The sequence below is a fragment of the Colias eurytheme genome, chromosome 5, assembly GCF_061535395.1.
Source record: "Colias eurytheme isolate Ceu_HAF_F1 chromosome 5, ilColEury1 Martin Lab GWU primary, whole genome shotgun sequence".
Classification (NCBI taxonomy): domain Eukaryota; kingdom Metazoa; phylum Arthropoda; class Insecta; order Lepidoptera; family Pieridae; genus Colias; species Colias eurytheme.
The window spans coordinates 5,826,608-5,844,518 of record NC_142984.1 but is presented as its reverse complement, the minus strand read 5'-3'; the positions used below and the strand labels follow the sequence as shown (position 1 = coordinate 5,844,518).

Sequence of the window (17,911 nt, the reverse complement as noted above, 5' to 3'; positions counted from 1 at the left end):
ATTGTGATGTAGATTTTTAAATTTAAGTCTCTCTCATTTTAATTTATCTGAAGAGTGGTTTATGCAGAAAAAGTGCAGAAAATCAACTTATAACTTATAATTATTAACTTATAATTATTAACTTATAATTATTAACTTATAATTATTAACTTATAATTATTAACTTATAATTATTATAACTTATTGTACATTACGATTTCGTTCAGAAATAACAGAGAGTTTTAATTTACCTTGTCTGTGCATTCTAAATGTCAAATCGGGCTCTAAAAATTTTATTTATTTAGTTTACATTTGATGTTAATTTGCACGTAGCTGTGCAGAGATATTCTTACATGATTATTGTAATTTAAACATAAAGGTCGTAATTGTACTACAATTTTATTGTGTTTTACGTACTAAATGCAGGTTTTCTAAAGGTGGGGCTTACTCTAGGTATCACCAACGTTTGTCGTGTTATTAGTGCCCTACATTTACATACCTTTACAAATGGAAGAAAGTTGTGTGCTTAAATCATTTCTTTTTAAAGGAGTGACTTAATATTATATTATCAATTTCACATTAATATGGTGTTTGTTTAAGAAAAAAACTGTTATGTATACTTTGATAGAGATTCTTTTAAGCCTCGGAGTGCTTGCCACTCTTGTCACCGTTTTATCGGCCTGTGTTTGCGGTTGCAAAAATTCTAATCAGAAGTAAGTAATTTTACAATTAAATATGGTTTTTAAACACTTTTAAAATATTTGAACATCAACATATTGATTAAGTGCATTCATAATAAATGTTTACAACTCGTTATATTCATATCCCTTAATTCAAAATGAAGAGGAAACGTTTTGTGGTAGTAAATATAAGACATATCTTGTAACTACTATTAGTAAACTACCTACAGTCTATACCAGTAATTACTTAAATACAAGTGAAGTTGTCAAATATTCCATAAAATGATATTATATTTAACAGAAGTGAGTTGGTTGGCACAGCCGGAGTGGTCAAAATCCATTTGGATGAGGAGGCCCCGTCTCCAACACCGACCACTCCAGCATCTATTAAGCGGTTTGTCTCAGTACTGGCATGCCCTTATTGTTTAACCTAACTCCCTAAGGGCTAACATAGAATGTTATAATATTAACCTCTTGATGTTGTTGGATATAATCATAGATTTTAGCTTTTATATTACAACTATCCTTTATTTTTGCTGTATGGCAAGTAGCGATTGTTTTGAATTTTCATATTATTTTAACGTGTTTGATGTTGTTATGTTCATCATACAGGTCATCCTTACTAATAGTTTTCTGTCCCTTCATGCTTTGGGTGCTTCTATATTAACATTCATTTTATTAGTAGTTTAAATCTTCTTTGATTGTTTTATGTTAACTATAAACAAATATATAGAAAAAAATAGACCAGTAAGGGATATATTTGTTGAAAATAAATTTGCAATTTTATCCTGCTATGTGCCATGCAATATAATTTGGCCTTTGATAAAATACAATGAACATGACTCATCTTTTAATCTAAGAGTCATTTGGTAAAGGATTCATTCAAAGGAATGACACATTTTACAAGGAACAGTTTCATTACGTTACTTCAGTGATTGGCCATTGGTTCTTTTAATAATTATTAAGCTGTGGGTATTTTAAATTAATATGGTAACTCATGAATATATTGAATTGGAACTGTGTAAAATTAGCCTGGCGATTAATCATTATTTTCTCTTCACTTTAGTGCTTCATGCATGTATTTGTATTAAATGTTTGTTGGAAAAAGCTTTTTTCTGAAGCATTTTTAATTTGTTATACTTTAAGGTTTACTGTTTTTATAATAGTAAAATAAATAATAAATTTCATCAGATACTACTGATTTTATCATAATATTTCTAGTAAGGCTGGTTGCAGAGCTTGACCGACCGTTAGTGCGTACCGTCGGTCCTGACGATACGCATCAACAATTGTATGACTATGACACTAATGCGCATGACAATACACGTGCGTATGGTCGGTCTAGCTATGAACGGTTTTATGAATTTCCATACATATGACAAGCGCGACTGACGTACGCACTAATGGTCGGTCTAGCTCTGCAACCAGCCTAAATGTTAATATTTCATATAGTCAATAATGTTATACATATATATATCTATGTTATACTTATACATATTATACAAAGAAACACTGTTTCACTTGTAAAAATACTGATTTTCGAAGTTTCCAAGACGCATATCAATAAAATGAATGACAAATATTAATAATGTACCAATCTACTTATTATTGTGTTGTTCTTTTAAACAACAGGATTTACTATAAATCTGGTTTATATTTCTTATTTTTATGATCAACATTTTCACAGTTTAAATCATGTCCATCCATAAAGCCAATATATATTTTTATAAATAGACTGATTAAAATTTTGATAGCAGGGCATCAACACAAAACAGCCAGAGGAGTCTTCCGGAAATTCCACATCCAGTTGGAAGACATGACAGTGGAGATACAGCATCAGAAATATATGCTACTGTCAACTTGGATGAAGGTAAATCTTACTAATTTAATAAAAAAGTAGTATTTATAAGAATAGTAGGAAACGTTAATCCTATTCTATGATCCTATTAGAAAAATACTTTCATTGAAATGTAAATGTGAACTGTAAAGAATTTAGTTTTTAAAACAATGTATGTTTTATTCAATAATCTAATAGTAAATTAACTATTTTGGGAATTTAATAATGGTTAAAATGATTCAGATAGTTAGTAGCCTAGTTTAGAGTGTAAGTACCTACATGTTTACGTAAAATAATAATATGGTCAAGGCGTCGCCCCGGAATGGCGAAAGACGGGTTTGAATCCCGCCTCGTGATCGATTTTTTTTCTATTCTTTAAAAAATTAATATTTTAAATAATATTTTTTACTTTTAATCCAATCTTAGAAAACCGCCAATACACTCGATATTGCTTACGTGCACAATACGACGTCGCTGAACTTGCGCTATCTACAATCAGCTAATACTTGAGAATCTCGACTCAGAAAAGGAAGGCTTCAATTTCAAGAGCCACTTTTGATATTTATGAATTTACTTCATTTTAAAAGTGAATTCCCGAGTCACTTAAAGTAAAGGGGCTGATCGGGAGAAGTAAGAAAGCATAATATTCGTCTATTAATGTCAGAAGTTGCAATTCTAATATAGGCAATGTATGACAAAAAGTGATACTTGATGGATGCGCTTTTAATTAAGTTCATCTAACAAGGACTGAATACTGGAAAAAGAAGTCTATTCAATTTCTTGTTAAAATATTGTTATCATTAACTACTACTACGACTATAGTGCACAAAATAATTGTATCTAAATAAAGTTGAAATAGTTATTATAACTGCTACTGCAGTAACCAATGAATGGTTTGTTTTGATATCAATCACTGATAATTATCTAGATAGTTATCAGCACAATTTAATGGCTTCATCAAAGTTCCGACAGTTGGAATACTTGATCAAGATAAATGCTGTTATGTATTTCAATTGAAATTGATAATTAAATTAGTGGAAATGAATCTTTATCTTTTATAACCAGGTAATAAGGTTGCCGCAACTGCGTCGTCGAGCAGAGATCACCCGTATGAACATGCATATGCCAAGTTGCAGAATGAAAGCCATAACATGTAAGATCTTATTTAGAATACTTTCCTAATTCCTTATAACGTATTTGCTGAGGCCCTACCTACTTCTACAAAGGCTCAAAGGTTTGCGTTTTCTAAGACGAGGCTCAGTTGCCCGCTCTAACATAGAAACAGTTTAAATTATTTTAAATGCAACTAAAACATTTATATTTAAATCAACTTAAGGTGTGTGATATTTTTAAAAGCTATAAAATCCTTACAGAAAACGTCCTAACAAACTTCTCGCTCAGTGAAGTTTTCTTGTTAATTTTTTACAAGTTCTTCTTTAAGCATAATTATAGACTCAATAAAAATAGTAAATAGATTAGAACTTATTTTCGCCTTGTAAAGAGCAAGATACAAGAAATGAGAATACAAGACTTTTTCCTGCTTTAGTTAATTTTCAAGTCCTACTTGATTATATCTTTCAGAGATATGATTTTATTGATAACATAATTATTTCTATTGTATGCATGTGCTGCGATCAGATTATGTATCTCATATTGTATCACATTATTTATAATTCGCATTAATTTCCATCAGTAATGCATATTTAAATGTATTTCTATGGATTCCAGGAAACAATATTTATGCTCCAATTTCCAAGAAATAAACTCAAACTCAAACATTCATTTATTCAATTAGACTACTATTTAGTAGCACTTTCGAATCGTCATTACATGAGTATTTTCAACATTTACCACCGATTCGGAAAGCAGTATCTATGGAGAAGAATCGGCAAGAAACTCCATAGTTGCTCTTTTAAATTATGAAAATACAGCTGAGGAGTTTGTTTCTTTGAATGCGCTTATATCAGGAACTGCTGGTTGAAAGTATATTTTTGGAAAGTCAATTTATTAAATTTTAAATTATGTTGTATAAGCAGGCAAAATGTACCTACCTACTTAAATTTTTTCCTTATATCATATCAAACGTATTTTATAAGTAGAAAGTATATTTTTATTATAGAAACATTTAAATGGTACAGTAACAATAGCATATACTATTCATAAATATTACATAGGTATATTAAATTGTTGTGAGATACGAAGTCTTTACTGACCTTTCATTTTGAGGTCGCTCATAAATTGCCTAATGTCTAAACTCTAATGTGTAAGGGGAAAGATATCTTGGAGCAATGATATGTCGTGACAGAGAGACGTAGTACGCTTTTGATATTTCATTGTCCTGTCGGCGATAGTATTTTATAACCTTTGTATTGGAGAAATATCTATGCACATGTACATAGATACATTTAATTAAGATTAGTCATGCGACGCAAAACAATTAAGGATATTTTCCTCTGTATTTATGTTATATAAGATCGCAAAGGATTTAACTTTACGAGGCGTTTAATAAATGTATTTAGTTTTATTTCCAATTCGTTTTATGGTATTTGAATGAAAAAAAAAAGACGGGTTGCACTCCGGGAGTGCCGGCAGAAGTGAAAACTTGATTATTAACGTTGAACATGTTTGATATTTTGGAATGGTATCCGTCTTACGCTTTTTCAATCAGGTCACGTGTCCTGACGCGAGTTTAAGATTTTATACCCATTACAGAAAAAGTGCTCAACGCCGCTAAAGAAGTTTTCACTTCAAAAATAATTCATGGGTTATTTTTTTCTTTTTCAGAACTGTAGAAATAACAACTGACCCAGAAGATGTGGAAATCCAGATTGACGAACGAGAAGCGACAACATCCGCGGCTGGTACGTATCCTATAAGAAAACAATTAGTATTTATTCTCTTACAGGCCAATTATATTTATGTTCCGCGAGATCGTAAAGAGTACATAATAGATTTTACAATCATTACAGCAATCGTGTTCCTATTGTAGCTATCGACGTGTATTTCTTCCGTTGTATTGTTAACAATCATTTCATAAAATACATAATTGATTGTAAAGCTGTGAATACATTGAAATGGAGGTGATTTCAACCACATTGTTGTACGATGCAATAAGTATTGAAATAAATTATTTTGCTCGGACATCGATCAATATAATGCTTTGGTCATTGAAGTATTTTTTTTTTATAAATTTATAAAGAACAGTATGTTTTTTTGTTGAATATAGATGCAGCTAGTGACCCTGGCTAGTTTCAAATGGTATTGGTTCGAGCTCAACCACGAAACATTGTTTATTTAGCATTGTATTTTTAACTATTTCGATTAAAAGTAGTTTTTATAAATTTAACCAGTGTATCTTTAAATAAAAAATAATCGCCTAAATATTTGGTCTCAAACTTCAAAACCTATTGCCAATCGATAGCTCCAATTAAATTTGATGCCATTTTTCAGAATCGGCTCCAATATCAGCATCAGTAGCCATAAGTGGTCAGCTGCCGTCGAGCCAAGAGTTACCGTACATCACCCCACCATCGCCCAGGCCGGCTGAAACTACGCACTTTAGCGGCGATTCTACTGACTCTGCTAGTAAGTATTATTTTGTTTTATATGTAAGAAATATTTGAAAACTTTTATTGATTTGATGATTTTTGATGATTATTTATGCTCTATGTATGTGTGATAGATAATTGGCAATAATTATTAATCACATTCAAGTCAATAAATTATTTTTAAAACAAAGTTTAACTAACTTAACGTCGTAAATATACAGAAATATTAAAATAATGCCAATTAATTAAGGCAATGCTTGATAGTTTTTGATAAAATATCATTTACTAGCTTTCCGCCCGCGGCTTCGCCCGCATTTTCAAAGAAAAATCCGTTCCCGTAGGATTTCCGGGATAAAACCTATCCTATGTCCTTTCTCGGGTATCAAAATATCTCTATACCAAATTTCATGCAAATTGTTTCAGTAGTTAAGGCGTGATTGAGTAACAGACAGACAGACAGAGTTACTTTCGCATTTATAATATTAGTATGGATTTAATATGTATGTTTATTTTCAGAGGGTTACACTAGTATATCGGTTCGAGAGCCACTCAGTAATATAAGAGCACAGAGCATCAAGCCTCCATTGCAACCCCATTATGCCACCGTATCTGATGACTCAGGTAAGGATAAATTATTAAATATAGATACTTTTATAAATACCCTGCTCAAAATTTAAATTTGTTTTGCATTTTAATTCTCAATGAATGAAAAGGTATAAAATTCTACCTAGAATCTTATAATAATATTTTTGTAGTGCAATGAACACTTTTTATAACCGTTAATGTAAATAGCCAATCAAAGGAATTTAACAGAACATAAAAGATCGATTTACATTTGTATTCTCATTCCAGACGAAATGTACGCAGCGATCGAAGAAGCGAGCGTGGGCGAGGGGTCGGACACGTACGCCCAGATCCCGGACCCCCGCACGCGGCGGACCCCCAACCCCGTGCCGACCCCTGCAACCCCCGCAGTGACGTCAACGCACCACCTTGCACCTGCCGCCAACACGGTGACGCACGAAGTGGCCATACATAGCAGGCAAGACTTATTTATTGAAGTGAAACTTCTTTATCGGCGTTGGAAAAAAATTGAGTGTAACTTTTTTTGGTTACGCGTGACATTTTTCCGTTACGCGCCATCTTGTTTTTATCCCTACCACGCGTGATTGACGTATTTCTGTAAAGTTGCATATAGTAAATTATTTTTTTTTTGAAAAATTAAGTCATAAAGAAGTTTCACTTCTTACGTGTGTACACTAGTACACGCACACATTTTTTTTATTTGTTTATTTAACTCTTTAATAGTTGTACAGAAGCCTTAGAACTACTTACACATAGAACAGAGTACAACTATTTTGGCGGCCTTATCACTTAATAGTGATCTCTTCCAGGCAACCACGGTAAAAGGTAAACAAGCAAAATGATCACTAATTGGCGGGACGAGAACAGACTTATTAGTTTGTAGAAGCGAAAAAAAAATGGTTGCCTGTAAAGTCGGTTTTACGGGCGAAGATTTTACGTGACAACGTCTTTTTCTCGATCATAGTTGAGTGGGAGAGAGATGCAAGGCATTCGGCGGGCCTCTCTCTCGTTCGGTGACTCATCGTAACGTTACCGAGCGTTACACTTTTTCATAAGTGACTCCCAGTCGCAACCTAATTTAAGACGTTGTCACGTCAAAATTAACTAAGATCGTTGTGACGGGTCATGGCTAGTGGCTACACAGTAAAATATCATACACACAGTTAAATATGTATAATGTGAACTACGTCTTTAGATTGTAATGAAAACGCTCACGACGCGACGTGTTGTGGGTCGAAGATAATCCATTGTGCGTATCCATATGCGTCCAATTATTTAAACATGAAAATGTATAAAATCGTGTATTTCATATAATTTCACTTTTACAAAAAACGAAAAGAAACATTTTTTCAAAACTCAAGCCAAATAAAGGAAATATTAGTGCCTTAATTTTCATAAATTATTTTTTTTCTTTAAATCTGTGATATGATTGCTAATATCGGTGCTATATCATTTATTTTCAGGAGAAGCGCACCACCTGAAATTGGTGCTTCCACTTCGAATGCAACACATTCTCGACAAGGTTCGTACTTACAATTTCTTTCTTACTTACTTATTTCATCGCATCATATCTTTCAATGATTTTCTTATGCTGAAATTTGTAATGTGACCTTTTCAACTCATACTATTACTTGATTGTGTCATCCATTTTACGCAGTTTATTAAAAAAATGATCGTCATTGTCGTATAAATATGATTGGATTATTTATTTTCACGGAATAATATACATTTTCCAGCGTCAATGTCGTCATGTTCGAACTCAGCGGGTGCGCTGGGTTCGCCGAAGCCTGAAAAGCGACAAGCCAACTCGCCGCTACCCCCACCACCCGACACCAAACACCATCGCATCTCTAGCGCAGGTTATTATGATTGACTTATTCTAATTACATTCAATCTAGTTGTAAATTATTTATTTATTTATAAAAAAAGGTAATAAAAGAATTATCGAAATCGGTCCACCCATTCACGCGCGTGATGCCGTGACCAAGGAGAACGGGTTTCATTTTTATATATATAGATTCACACATATTAATTGACAAGATAATGTGAATATAACTATAAAATTCTTTACTTTTCATTGAATCATTAAAATTATAATTTCCAGGTGACCTGCACTTCAATCACGACAAGCTTAGAAGAAGTCTCAATGAGAAGCACCAACGAAACAACAGCTGCGTCAGTTCCTCCGATTTCTACGGTTGCAACTATCCCGTGGAAAAACATCGTTTCAGTTCTGGCGACTTGATGCGGCCTCTTGTTGCCAAGGAATTAAATTTCGATATAGACCAAAAGGAAAATAACACTGATAATCTGTACAATTCAATAGATGGCCCCGGCTTCAGCGACTATTCATCAGCCGACGCGAACACGAGTATAAATTCTGAAAGAGCAACAGAAAGCCCCTCCCGAAACGTCGAAGAAATGTATGCGAAAGTTTTAAAGAAAACCAAAGCGAAGGAAGAAGCGACAAGAAAAGTGAAAGATGTCGACACAGATAAGAGCACGTTAAAGTTCCGCGGCGACGATCCCGGGTATGAGACGATAGATAGAAAACAGGCAGTGAATCACGGCTATGAAACCATATCGAGAAAAGAACGAAAGAGTTCACAGAATCAAGACCCTGGGTACGAAACTGTCAAAGATATCAATAATATCGGACAAACTTCAAGCTTTACAAACAATAATTTATTAAAAGTGAACCATCTTATGTCTGACAGTGGACCAAATAGCATAATAAGTAGCGACCCGGGATACGAACATATATCGAAAACAGATAATAATGCGTCAGACTCGGATCCAAATTACGAAGTTTTAAGGAACCAATCACCGACGCCGCCATACGCAACAATAGCTTCTAACTATAAAGTACAACCGACTTATTCTACTGTTAATAAGAGATCGGGTAAATACAACAGTTTGCCTAACAACAATGATGAAGCAGCCATTGAACCGAATTACGAATCGATGACGAATGACCCCATTTACACTACAGGAAGTGAATCCGACCCCAATTATGAATCGGTGAGACCTAAAGAGCCTAACTATGAAAGTGTTAATACTCACGATCCTAATTATGAATCCTTGAGGTGTAAGGATCCAAAATATGAGTCGGTTCGCTCCAACAACTCGAGGTATGACTCGGTTCGGTCTAAAAAGGATCCGAACTATGAAAGTGTTAAATATTTTGAGCTATCAAAAAAAGATCCGCCTTACGAGAAAGTTCACAACCAAACTAACAACTCTAGTATCGACAGATCGGATTCCTCAGCGGGCTACGAGAGAATCAACATTTCGAACAATAGAGAACCCAAGAGCAGTATTAACAATGGTGCCGATTGCACTGTCAGTGATTACTTCCAAGTTTAATACCAAAATGTGTTTATATTTATAATTGATAAACAATCATTTTTAGGGTAATATTTTTGAATGATATACCTGGGTAGTAATTTGAGATTGTATGCTTTTTATTTATTTATGCGATGTTTTTATGAATACTTTTTACAATTAATTAGGACCTTATTATCGACGATTTGCCATACTGCTTAGGATGGCTAGTAAATATTGCGCGTGGGAGATTTGAAAAGTATTAGGAAAATTAATGTTTTGAACAAAGGAAATGAATTATAAAATGATGTACCTACTCAAGTAATAGACGCGGATATATTTGCAGTTTCACAACCCTGACCTTGGTCACGACAGTGTGAAAATTCTCTTCCTTAGAAATCTGTGATATATATGTGGATATTATTTGACTCAATATTGGTTCTTTTACCTCAAAATTATAACCAATAACATAATTTTTCCATTTGGAATTTGTAATCTCCATTTTATTAGTGTGTTCATAACTTTATAATTATACACGGCTAATATTTAAGAGTGTACTGTATGTACAAACTTAGAATGTATATAAATGCTACTTAGATTATATAGGTAAATAGTATAATAACTTTTATTAAAATGAATGAGTATGACACATAGTGTCCTTAATAATGAGCCTCAGTCCAGTCCTTATATAATAATTTTATATAATGCCTATGTATAGCAACTCGCCATTATATTAAATGATAATAATTCACAATAATTTATGTAATATGACGGGTACACGCACAAGAGCTATGCATTTGAAAAATATCCATTCCGATTTTGATTTCAATTTTATTTCGACGAGATGATTCAAATGTATGAAATATGGAAATATAAGTATTATTCATAATGGTGATTCTAATAATATATTTTCTAGTTGTGTAAGTTATGTTTTATCAATGTTATGTTTGTTATTTTTATAACATTAGAATGTTAATTTTCCTTAGAAAATATTTGATCGTGAGTGCATTATGGTAAATATGATGTATAAGTATAGTACCTGAAAATAATAACATATGAATGCTGTTAAGGAAAACGACGTAGTAAATGAAAGAAGAAACGTACTTATTTTGATATTTTTGTTGTTAACTCACGGCTTTATACTAGCTTTTTAAGCTTTGAATAACGCTGTTTTCAAAATCTATAATTAATACAGAACTTTTTACTTTAACACATGTTATAGTTAATACTATTTGATATATCCAGAACTTCGCGATTTACATGTTAGAAAGCTAAAAATTTTTAAACAATAATAATCTTATAATATAAAACTTTGTAACACATTCACATACTTAATATCTTCTAGACTTAATATGAATATTTGTGATAGTATATTATGGAAATGTATTTGATACAATATTATTCAGATAAGTATACTATGAATCAAAACAATTTCTTATAGCATTTCACAAGTATTGAAATCATCATGATACATTGTAATCGCGAATGTGGACCCTATTATTTTCCTAATAGAAATATTTTTAGACTGAACAAATGTGTAATCATTCCGAAATATCAATCCATGTAACCATGAAATACAAGTATCAATGCCATAATCTAAAAAGTGTTTTATTTCTTACAAGCAATCAATAAGCATATATAATCATAAGCGCATAATCATCATAATGTCTATCACTCAGTCCTAACATAGTCTGTCTATCCCTATGCTTAGATCTTTAAAACTACACACTGATTTTATTGCGGTTTTTTTAATAGATAGAGTGGTTCACGACAAAGCCACGAGCAGATGAGACTTTTTGTGAGTACATTCTAATCTTTACCATTAGAAATTTATTCATAAAAAGTATCTTAGATCTAAAACCACCGTGACATAGAGAATTAAGCCAATACCGACAGTTTTCTGTTTTTAATGTGGTTTTTAACCTATTTTCTTCAGTTTCAAAATGAGCACAATTAACCCGGTTAAAGGCTCCCAGTTCACTAGACAAGTTCAACTGGAAAGTGGGAGCCTCAAGATACTGATTTTATTAAAAAAGGTAAGAAACGGAAATCGTTTTAAATCCATTTATCCTTAGCATTTATCCATATTACTATTCATTATCTGTATTAATACTTCTGTCATAGACTACATCATCTGTTCAATGCCGTCAGCCGTGCGATGTGTAGCAATTTACGTCAACTGTCAAATTTCAATTTTCAAAACTTAAATCGGCAGTGAATAGTGAATATATTGTCAATTTTTAATGATGTGTGATGCATAAATATTTATAAGTGTAAAAGTATAAATATCTATTAACTGCAAGACAAACGAATTAAATTTTCTATCATGTCAGGATTTCAAAATACAAACGATTATGCATGGCAGCCGCCAGACAATAATCAAAGCTATTCATTCAATACTTCAAACACTTTTGGAGATGGGGCACAAACTTTAGGTAAATACTAAATATGCTTTATATGTATTACAGTTATTTTATCTGAATATTTAATCGATACAGACTAAAAATGTTTATTGAAATGTTTCAGATTTCCAGACTTTTTCTCCAGAACAACAAAACTTTTCATATGACCAAGGGCAGAGTCCTCCAGCCAATAACAATCAATATTACAACCCAAGTTTATATACACCAGCTCCAATACCAGGAGAAACAGCACCAGTCACAACAGAGTTTGATGAACCGCCACTTCTAGATGAATTAGAAATATACCCTGATAGAATATTGGAGAAAACTTTAGCTGTCCTTAATCCATTCCATGGGCAGTCAAAAGCTGATGATGCAAACTTTTTACTGAGAGATACAGATATTGCAGGACCAATAGCTTTTTGTCTGGCTCTAGCTGTGTGTCTGTTTCTGTCAGGCAATAAAGCCCATTTTGGTTATGTGTATGGCCTATCTGTAATGTCTGTAATATTAATGTATTTTCTTTTGTCACTAATGAGTCGTACTGAAGGTGTATTTACATTACTAAGTGTAGCAAGTGTATTAGGATATTGTATGTTACCAATGGTAGCATTAGCAGGTCTGGGGATATTTATTTCTTTGGAGGGAACAGCAGGCTTGTCATTATCAGGTATAGCAGTGATATGGTCAGCTTTATCAGCGAGCAGACTCTTTGTGACTATGTCAGGAGATGCAGAACAAAGGCCACTTATAGCTTATCCATGTGCCTTGGTTAATGGAGTCTTTGCTTTGTTAGTCTTGTTCTAAGTTTGGTCATTAAAATTGTTAATTTTTATATTCAACAATGTTGACTCCTGATCTTTTATCAAATAACTCTTTTCTTTAAATTTTTCTATATACAATTGCAAATTATATTATTTTTTAGTTAATAATTGTGTTTAATTATTTGTGTATCGTGAATGTATGATCCATCCTAAATACTTCTAATTATCAATGGCAAAATAATACTTTTGTAAATCTTAAATAATAATTCAAATAAGAATAATTAAGTTTTCTGCTTTATTGTATTCAAATATTTAAGTTTATTACAACATATTTTAAGTAAATGATTGGAAATTGTTAATATTTTATACATAAATACATAAATAATATGAAACAACACATGTTTTTTTTCAAATGATTGATCATATCTTTGAACGAAAATTATGTTAAAATAAAACTTATACAGTGATTTGAGCTGCTGCAGCTGATTTGAACTCTTCATCAATTAGATCACTTCAGTTTTGCTATTTTTATAGCTTAAAGCAACACACATTAAGTATGCAGGTATTAAAGGTGATTGAAGTATAGTTGTTAAGTTGTATTCAAATAAAAAAGTGTTTAACTCCTAAATGTAGAATGTACTAGAGTAAAATCAAACAAGAAAATACCAAAAATCACTTTGTTGCATTTGTTGTAAGTTCAGTATATAGGTTTATGAGAAAGACAATTTTGAAGGCTTTTGATAAGAGCTGCAATTAAGGTAAACACTGAAATATTTACAACATAACTTTTATTGAAATTAAGTAGGGATAAGTAGCCTAACTAAATATGGTTGAGTAAAAGTTGCATTTACAAGCCCCAATCAAGGTAATCCTCTTTGATGACTGTAAAAATACCTACAAAATTGGTTTGTTTATACATATAACTATTTTTGCAATCAATTAAACTTGGGAGGAATGAAACAAATCAAAGTAAATTAACACAAGAAATATATTAATAAATATGCTATTACACTATTTCATTAATCATTTATATAAAGTAGGTCTATCGCTAAAGAAATTCTTTAGAATCATGACTTGTCCAAATGTGACACAGATGATAGCTACTGTTTCTCCAATAGACCACCAGAAAACTCTTTCATTTAGGTCTTCGGCTCTCTTGCGACCCTGGGCTTCTCTTAACCTATGGTGGGTTTGATGATCGATAATTCTATTTAAAGCTGAATGGATTTCTTCCGCTGATGCCTCAAGCTGAAAAAAATAGTAAAGTTATGACTCAATATTAGTGCAACTGCATTTTCAAGGTGAAATGTTTTATACAAGCAATTTTAATGCACCATAACAGTGTTAATTAGTTTCTGAAACAAAAGTTATGACTAATCCAATAAACTAACATAATGTATTTTATGTTCAAAATTGAATAAGAATGAAAATATTACATATTTCTGAAGAATCCAAAACTAAAAAATGTTTCATATCATCCAATTGCTTTATCAACACATTTCTTTCATATAGTGTGACAAACAAGCAATTGTACTGAACATTAGAATAAATTAAAGTTATTTTATTCCAACAAAATCTATTAACATATTATATAAAACATTAACATCATCTATTCAATATATTTGTGTTCCAACAAGTGAAGAAAGCAATTATTCAACAGAAACACTTAGTATTACCTGTGTAAGTACAGTTGCATGATCACCAACTCCTGGCAGTGGTGTTTCAGGTCCAACATTTAGCTCCATATATACAAGTTTGTGTGAAAATGTACTAAACTCATTACTGAAGCACACCTTGTATACACCTAAAAGTAGATATCACATTAATATTAACCTTTCGGATGTCGATGACATTTTTCTTGCATTTTTCCGATTTTCCCTATCCGTCATACCGGGAGCCGGTATGGTCGACAGACAGCGAAATTTTGAGATAGACTTTTACATTAACTCGATTTTCTCCGTATCTAGTACGAATCAAGTTAATTCAAGTTATAAATCTTATTGTAAATTGAATAATCTTTATTCACTTTCAACCATTTCTATATAAATACTCAATTAAAGCTAACACAGAACTTTCAACAGAGGGTAGTGTGATATTTAGATAAGTTTCGGTTATAATTTGAATTAAAACAACATTTGGAAGTAATTAAAACATTTTATTTACAACTTATCACATTAGGTTTAAAATACAACACAAAATTCAAGTGCCACCATACAAATTTTTTACACAACACACGATCTTAATATCGTCACAAAAAACCGCCACTTGAACGAGTCATCAAAAGTGGGTATCGTATTTCAACCTAATTTTAAATGACGCATGCCGATTTGGACACGATGTTTTGTTTATTAGAAACTTAAGCTTATAAACTATGTATTACGAAAGTATCGCAGCACTATATTATAAATATCTTGAGTAGGAGCTAAACAAAAATAACTCAAAAATTTGGGTCAAAAATTATGTACATTTAAAAACATAGTTTTTGGAAAAAATATTGCAACTAACGGAACTTTTAGACATTTTCTAAGATTTAGATAGATTAAAGCATCAAAACAAATCAACAGAACAGTACAGTTCTAAGAAATATTTCAAGATATAAGTTGTTAAAAGTAGCAAAAAATTGTTCATTTTGGTACCTGGAGGCTATAAAAGTATGGATACGACTTTTCGTAAAACATAATATTTTCAAGGCATGGCTCTTATTAGATGTGTTTGTTTTTTACTATCATACATTCAAAACATCTATTCTGGTCATATTTCGGTAATGTAGCAGTCAGCAATCAATTAAAATTTTAATGCATACAAAAATATTCCTGAGGCATATCCATACTTAGGTAGCATCCTAAAAATACGCAATCTGTCGACGTACCGGCTCCCGGTATGATACTACGTAGTATCATATTTCACTACGTATTTTCATGTTTTTGAAACAAATATAATGCTACCCTATGAAATATATCAAAACTAAGTAGTTTTACGTTTTAGATCTAATATCAACTTACCTTTTTATCCATTTCTGGCTGAAATATAACGACAATAAAATCGTCATCACGCGTTCGACCTTGCACATGCTGATAGTTACAGACCGAATTTTAGTGAAAATTAACAGAACTATTATATAATTAGTATATATAATCAATATTTAATAACCCATCCATCGTTGCTTTTAATATTCAGCGAATCACTTTAAGATTAGAACAAGTTTTCACCAAAACAAAAATACGTAGTCACCACGTGCGATGACGGAGTTTTGAATGACGCGTGTTTAAATTTTTTTCACTAGCGCTGCTCGTGTTTTGGCGTCACTAGCCGGCCTGTTTCTTCTATAAGCATTTGTAATGTGTCAGAAAGGATAGGGTGATATACAATGAGGTTGTTTATACTAAAAAACAAAACACTCGAACCCACACCGGCCCCCGGTATATCGACATACACGGCGAAAATTTGTTTACACCGGGAGCCGGTATTTCGACATGCGAGAGGTTAAGAGAATTACACAACACGAAAATAGAAAGCGGTTCTTATATTACCTGTATGTTGTGCAGTAAATTGGTGTGAATCATATTGCATCTTCTGTTGTTGATAAATAATTTGCTTGTTGGGACCCTCAACTTTTACATCTACATCGTACTGACCTCCTGTGATAACCTATGTAATAGAAAAGAAAACATACAACTAAAAGGAATAATAATTAACAAATTTATAGCAAATATCAAAGAAATAGGTTATTTTAATCACACATAAATAACAAAACATTCAAGTCATACGGGCAAGGAAAATACCACCGACGTATGTAATTGGTATAATTGTTGTTATATTTACCTGATATTCTAGGGAAGCTGAGGTATTTTTCTCTATTTCTTGATAGAAACATTCTTCGGCGCTATCAGGTAATTCGAACGTTAGCTCTACACTTTTCGAAATTATTCCATCAATTAATAGTGCTAAAACAGTAAATATCAAAGTTTTTGCAAACATTTTTCTTTAAATTTCGTAAAATCGGTAGAGCACATCAAAAATAGTTAGTTTTCGCAAGATAACTTTATCGAAGCTTCATTTGACAGTGACATCTGTAACAACACATCATACACGTAATTGGCTGCGTTTCTATTTGCTTAATCGAAACATTTCTGTATAATTATTATAATTTGGCTAAAAGTTATAGTATACAATTACTACAACAAATACTCATATTTTATTAAGAATTTAATTATGTCTTACGTACCAAATTGAATGAAATTCAAAATCAATTGAGTGCTGCACTGTACACATTTTAGTCTTCACTCTTCTCTATGATTATATCCGAAAATTCCAAAAGCCATACCGGTTTTCAACTGGTAGCACTAACTAATACGCCAATCTCAAGGTGAATGCTGTGGATCATAGCTGTGGATGCTGTGGCGAATGCAAATACATAGCACGCAAATAGTGTTAGCGTGTACACGTCATGATCGTTCGATAGCGTTCGATATATTCGCCTCGCTTCCCGCTCGATTGTGGAAATGCACCATCACACACAAATATCATATCATATTAATCCCTCTGCCCTCAGTTGCGAATAAAGGCAACGAGTAACGACACACATCTTTGGATTTATATTACTTCATAGTACTTGCTCTATACATGGTAATAATAAAACTAGTCTCTTTTTTTCGTGTTTCATGCAAGCTACAATTTTATTCATTCCTTTAGGGTGCTTACTGCTTTTACCAATAATGTGCGGGGAATGTGTTTGTAAAGAACCAATTATATCGCGTCATTTAGTTTGAAGCGATACCATACAACATCCATC

At 32.3% G+C, this 17,911-nt stretch overlaps 3 protein-coding genes across 4 annotated transcripts; 2 read left to right on the top strand and 1 right to left on the bottom strand.

Annotated features, from left to right (window-relative positions):
* Positions 1 to 238: 238 nt before the first annotated feature.
* LOC149908468 (uncharacterized) lies at positions 239 to 11,556 on the top strand. 2 transcript variants are annotated; one of them, XM_090101937.1, is made up of 11 exons: positions 239 to 692; positions 961 to 1,053; positions 2,417 to 2,529; positions 3,562 to 3,649; positions 5,281 to 5,357; positions 5,947 to 6,081; positions 6,561 to 6,665; positions 6,897 to 7,086; positions 8,093 to 8,151; positions 8,366 to 8,488; positions 8,734 to 11,556. In XM_090101937.1, the coding sequence occupies exons 1-11, from the start codon at positions 592 to 594 to the stop codon at positions 9,993 to 9,995; spliced, it is 2,346 nt and encodes a 781-aa protein (XP_089958063.1). In that variant the 5' UTR covers positions 239 to 591; the 3' UTR covers positions 9,996 to 11,556. The 2 variants fall into 2 exon arrangements, with proteins under 2 accessions (XP_089958063.1, XP_089958064.1); XM_090101938.1 differs by lacking the exon at positions 961 to 1,053.
* Positions 11,557 to 12,092: 536 nt separating this feature from the next.
* On the top strand, positions 12,093 to 13,287 carry Yip1d1 (Yip1 domain-containing 1). Its single transcript, XM_090101936.1, has 2 exons — positions 12,093 to 12,388; positions 12,480 to 13,287. The coding sequence occupies exons 1-2, from the start codon at positions 12,280 to 12,282 to the stop codon at positions 13,160 to 13,162; spliced, it is 792 nt and encodes a 263-aa protein (XP_089958062.1). The 5' UTR covers positions 12,093 to 12,279; the 3' UTR covers positions 13,163 to 13,287.
* An 804-nt stretch (positions 13,288 to 14,091) lies between these two features.
* On the bottom strand, positions 14,092 to 17,196 carry p24-1 (transmembrane emp24 domain-containing protein). The gene is made up of 4 exons (XM_090101935.1): positions 16,942 to 17,196; positions 16,650 to 16,767; positions 14,796 to 14,923; positions 14,092 to 14,367 (listed from the first exon to the last, which is right to left on the bottom strand). The coding sequence occupies exons 1-4, from the start codon at positions 17,095 to 17,097 to the stop codon at positions 14,143 to 14,145; spliced, it is 627 nt and encodes a 208-aa protein (XP_089958061.1). The 5' UTR covers positions 17,098 to 17,196; the 3' UTR covers positions 14,092 to 14,142.
* Between the last annotated feature and the right edge of the window lie 715 nt (positions 17,197 to 17,911).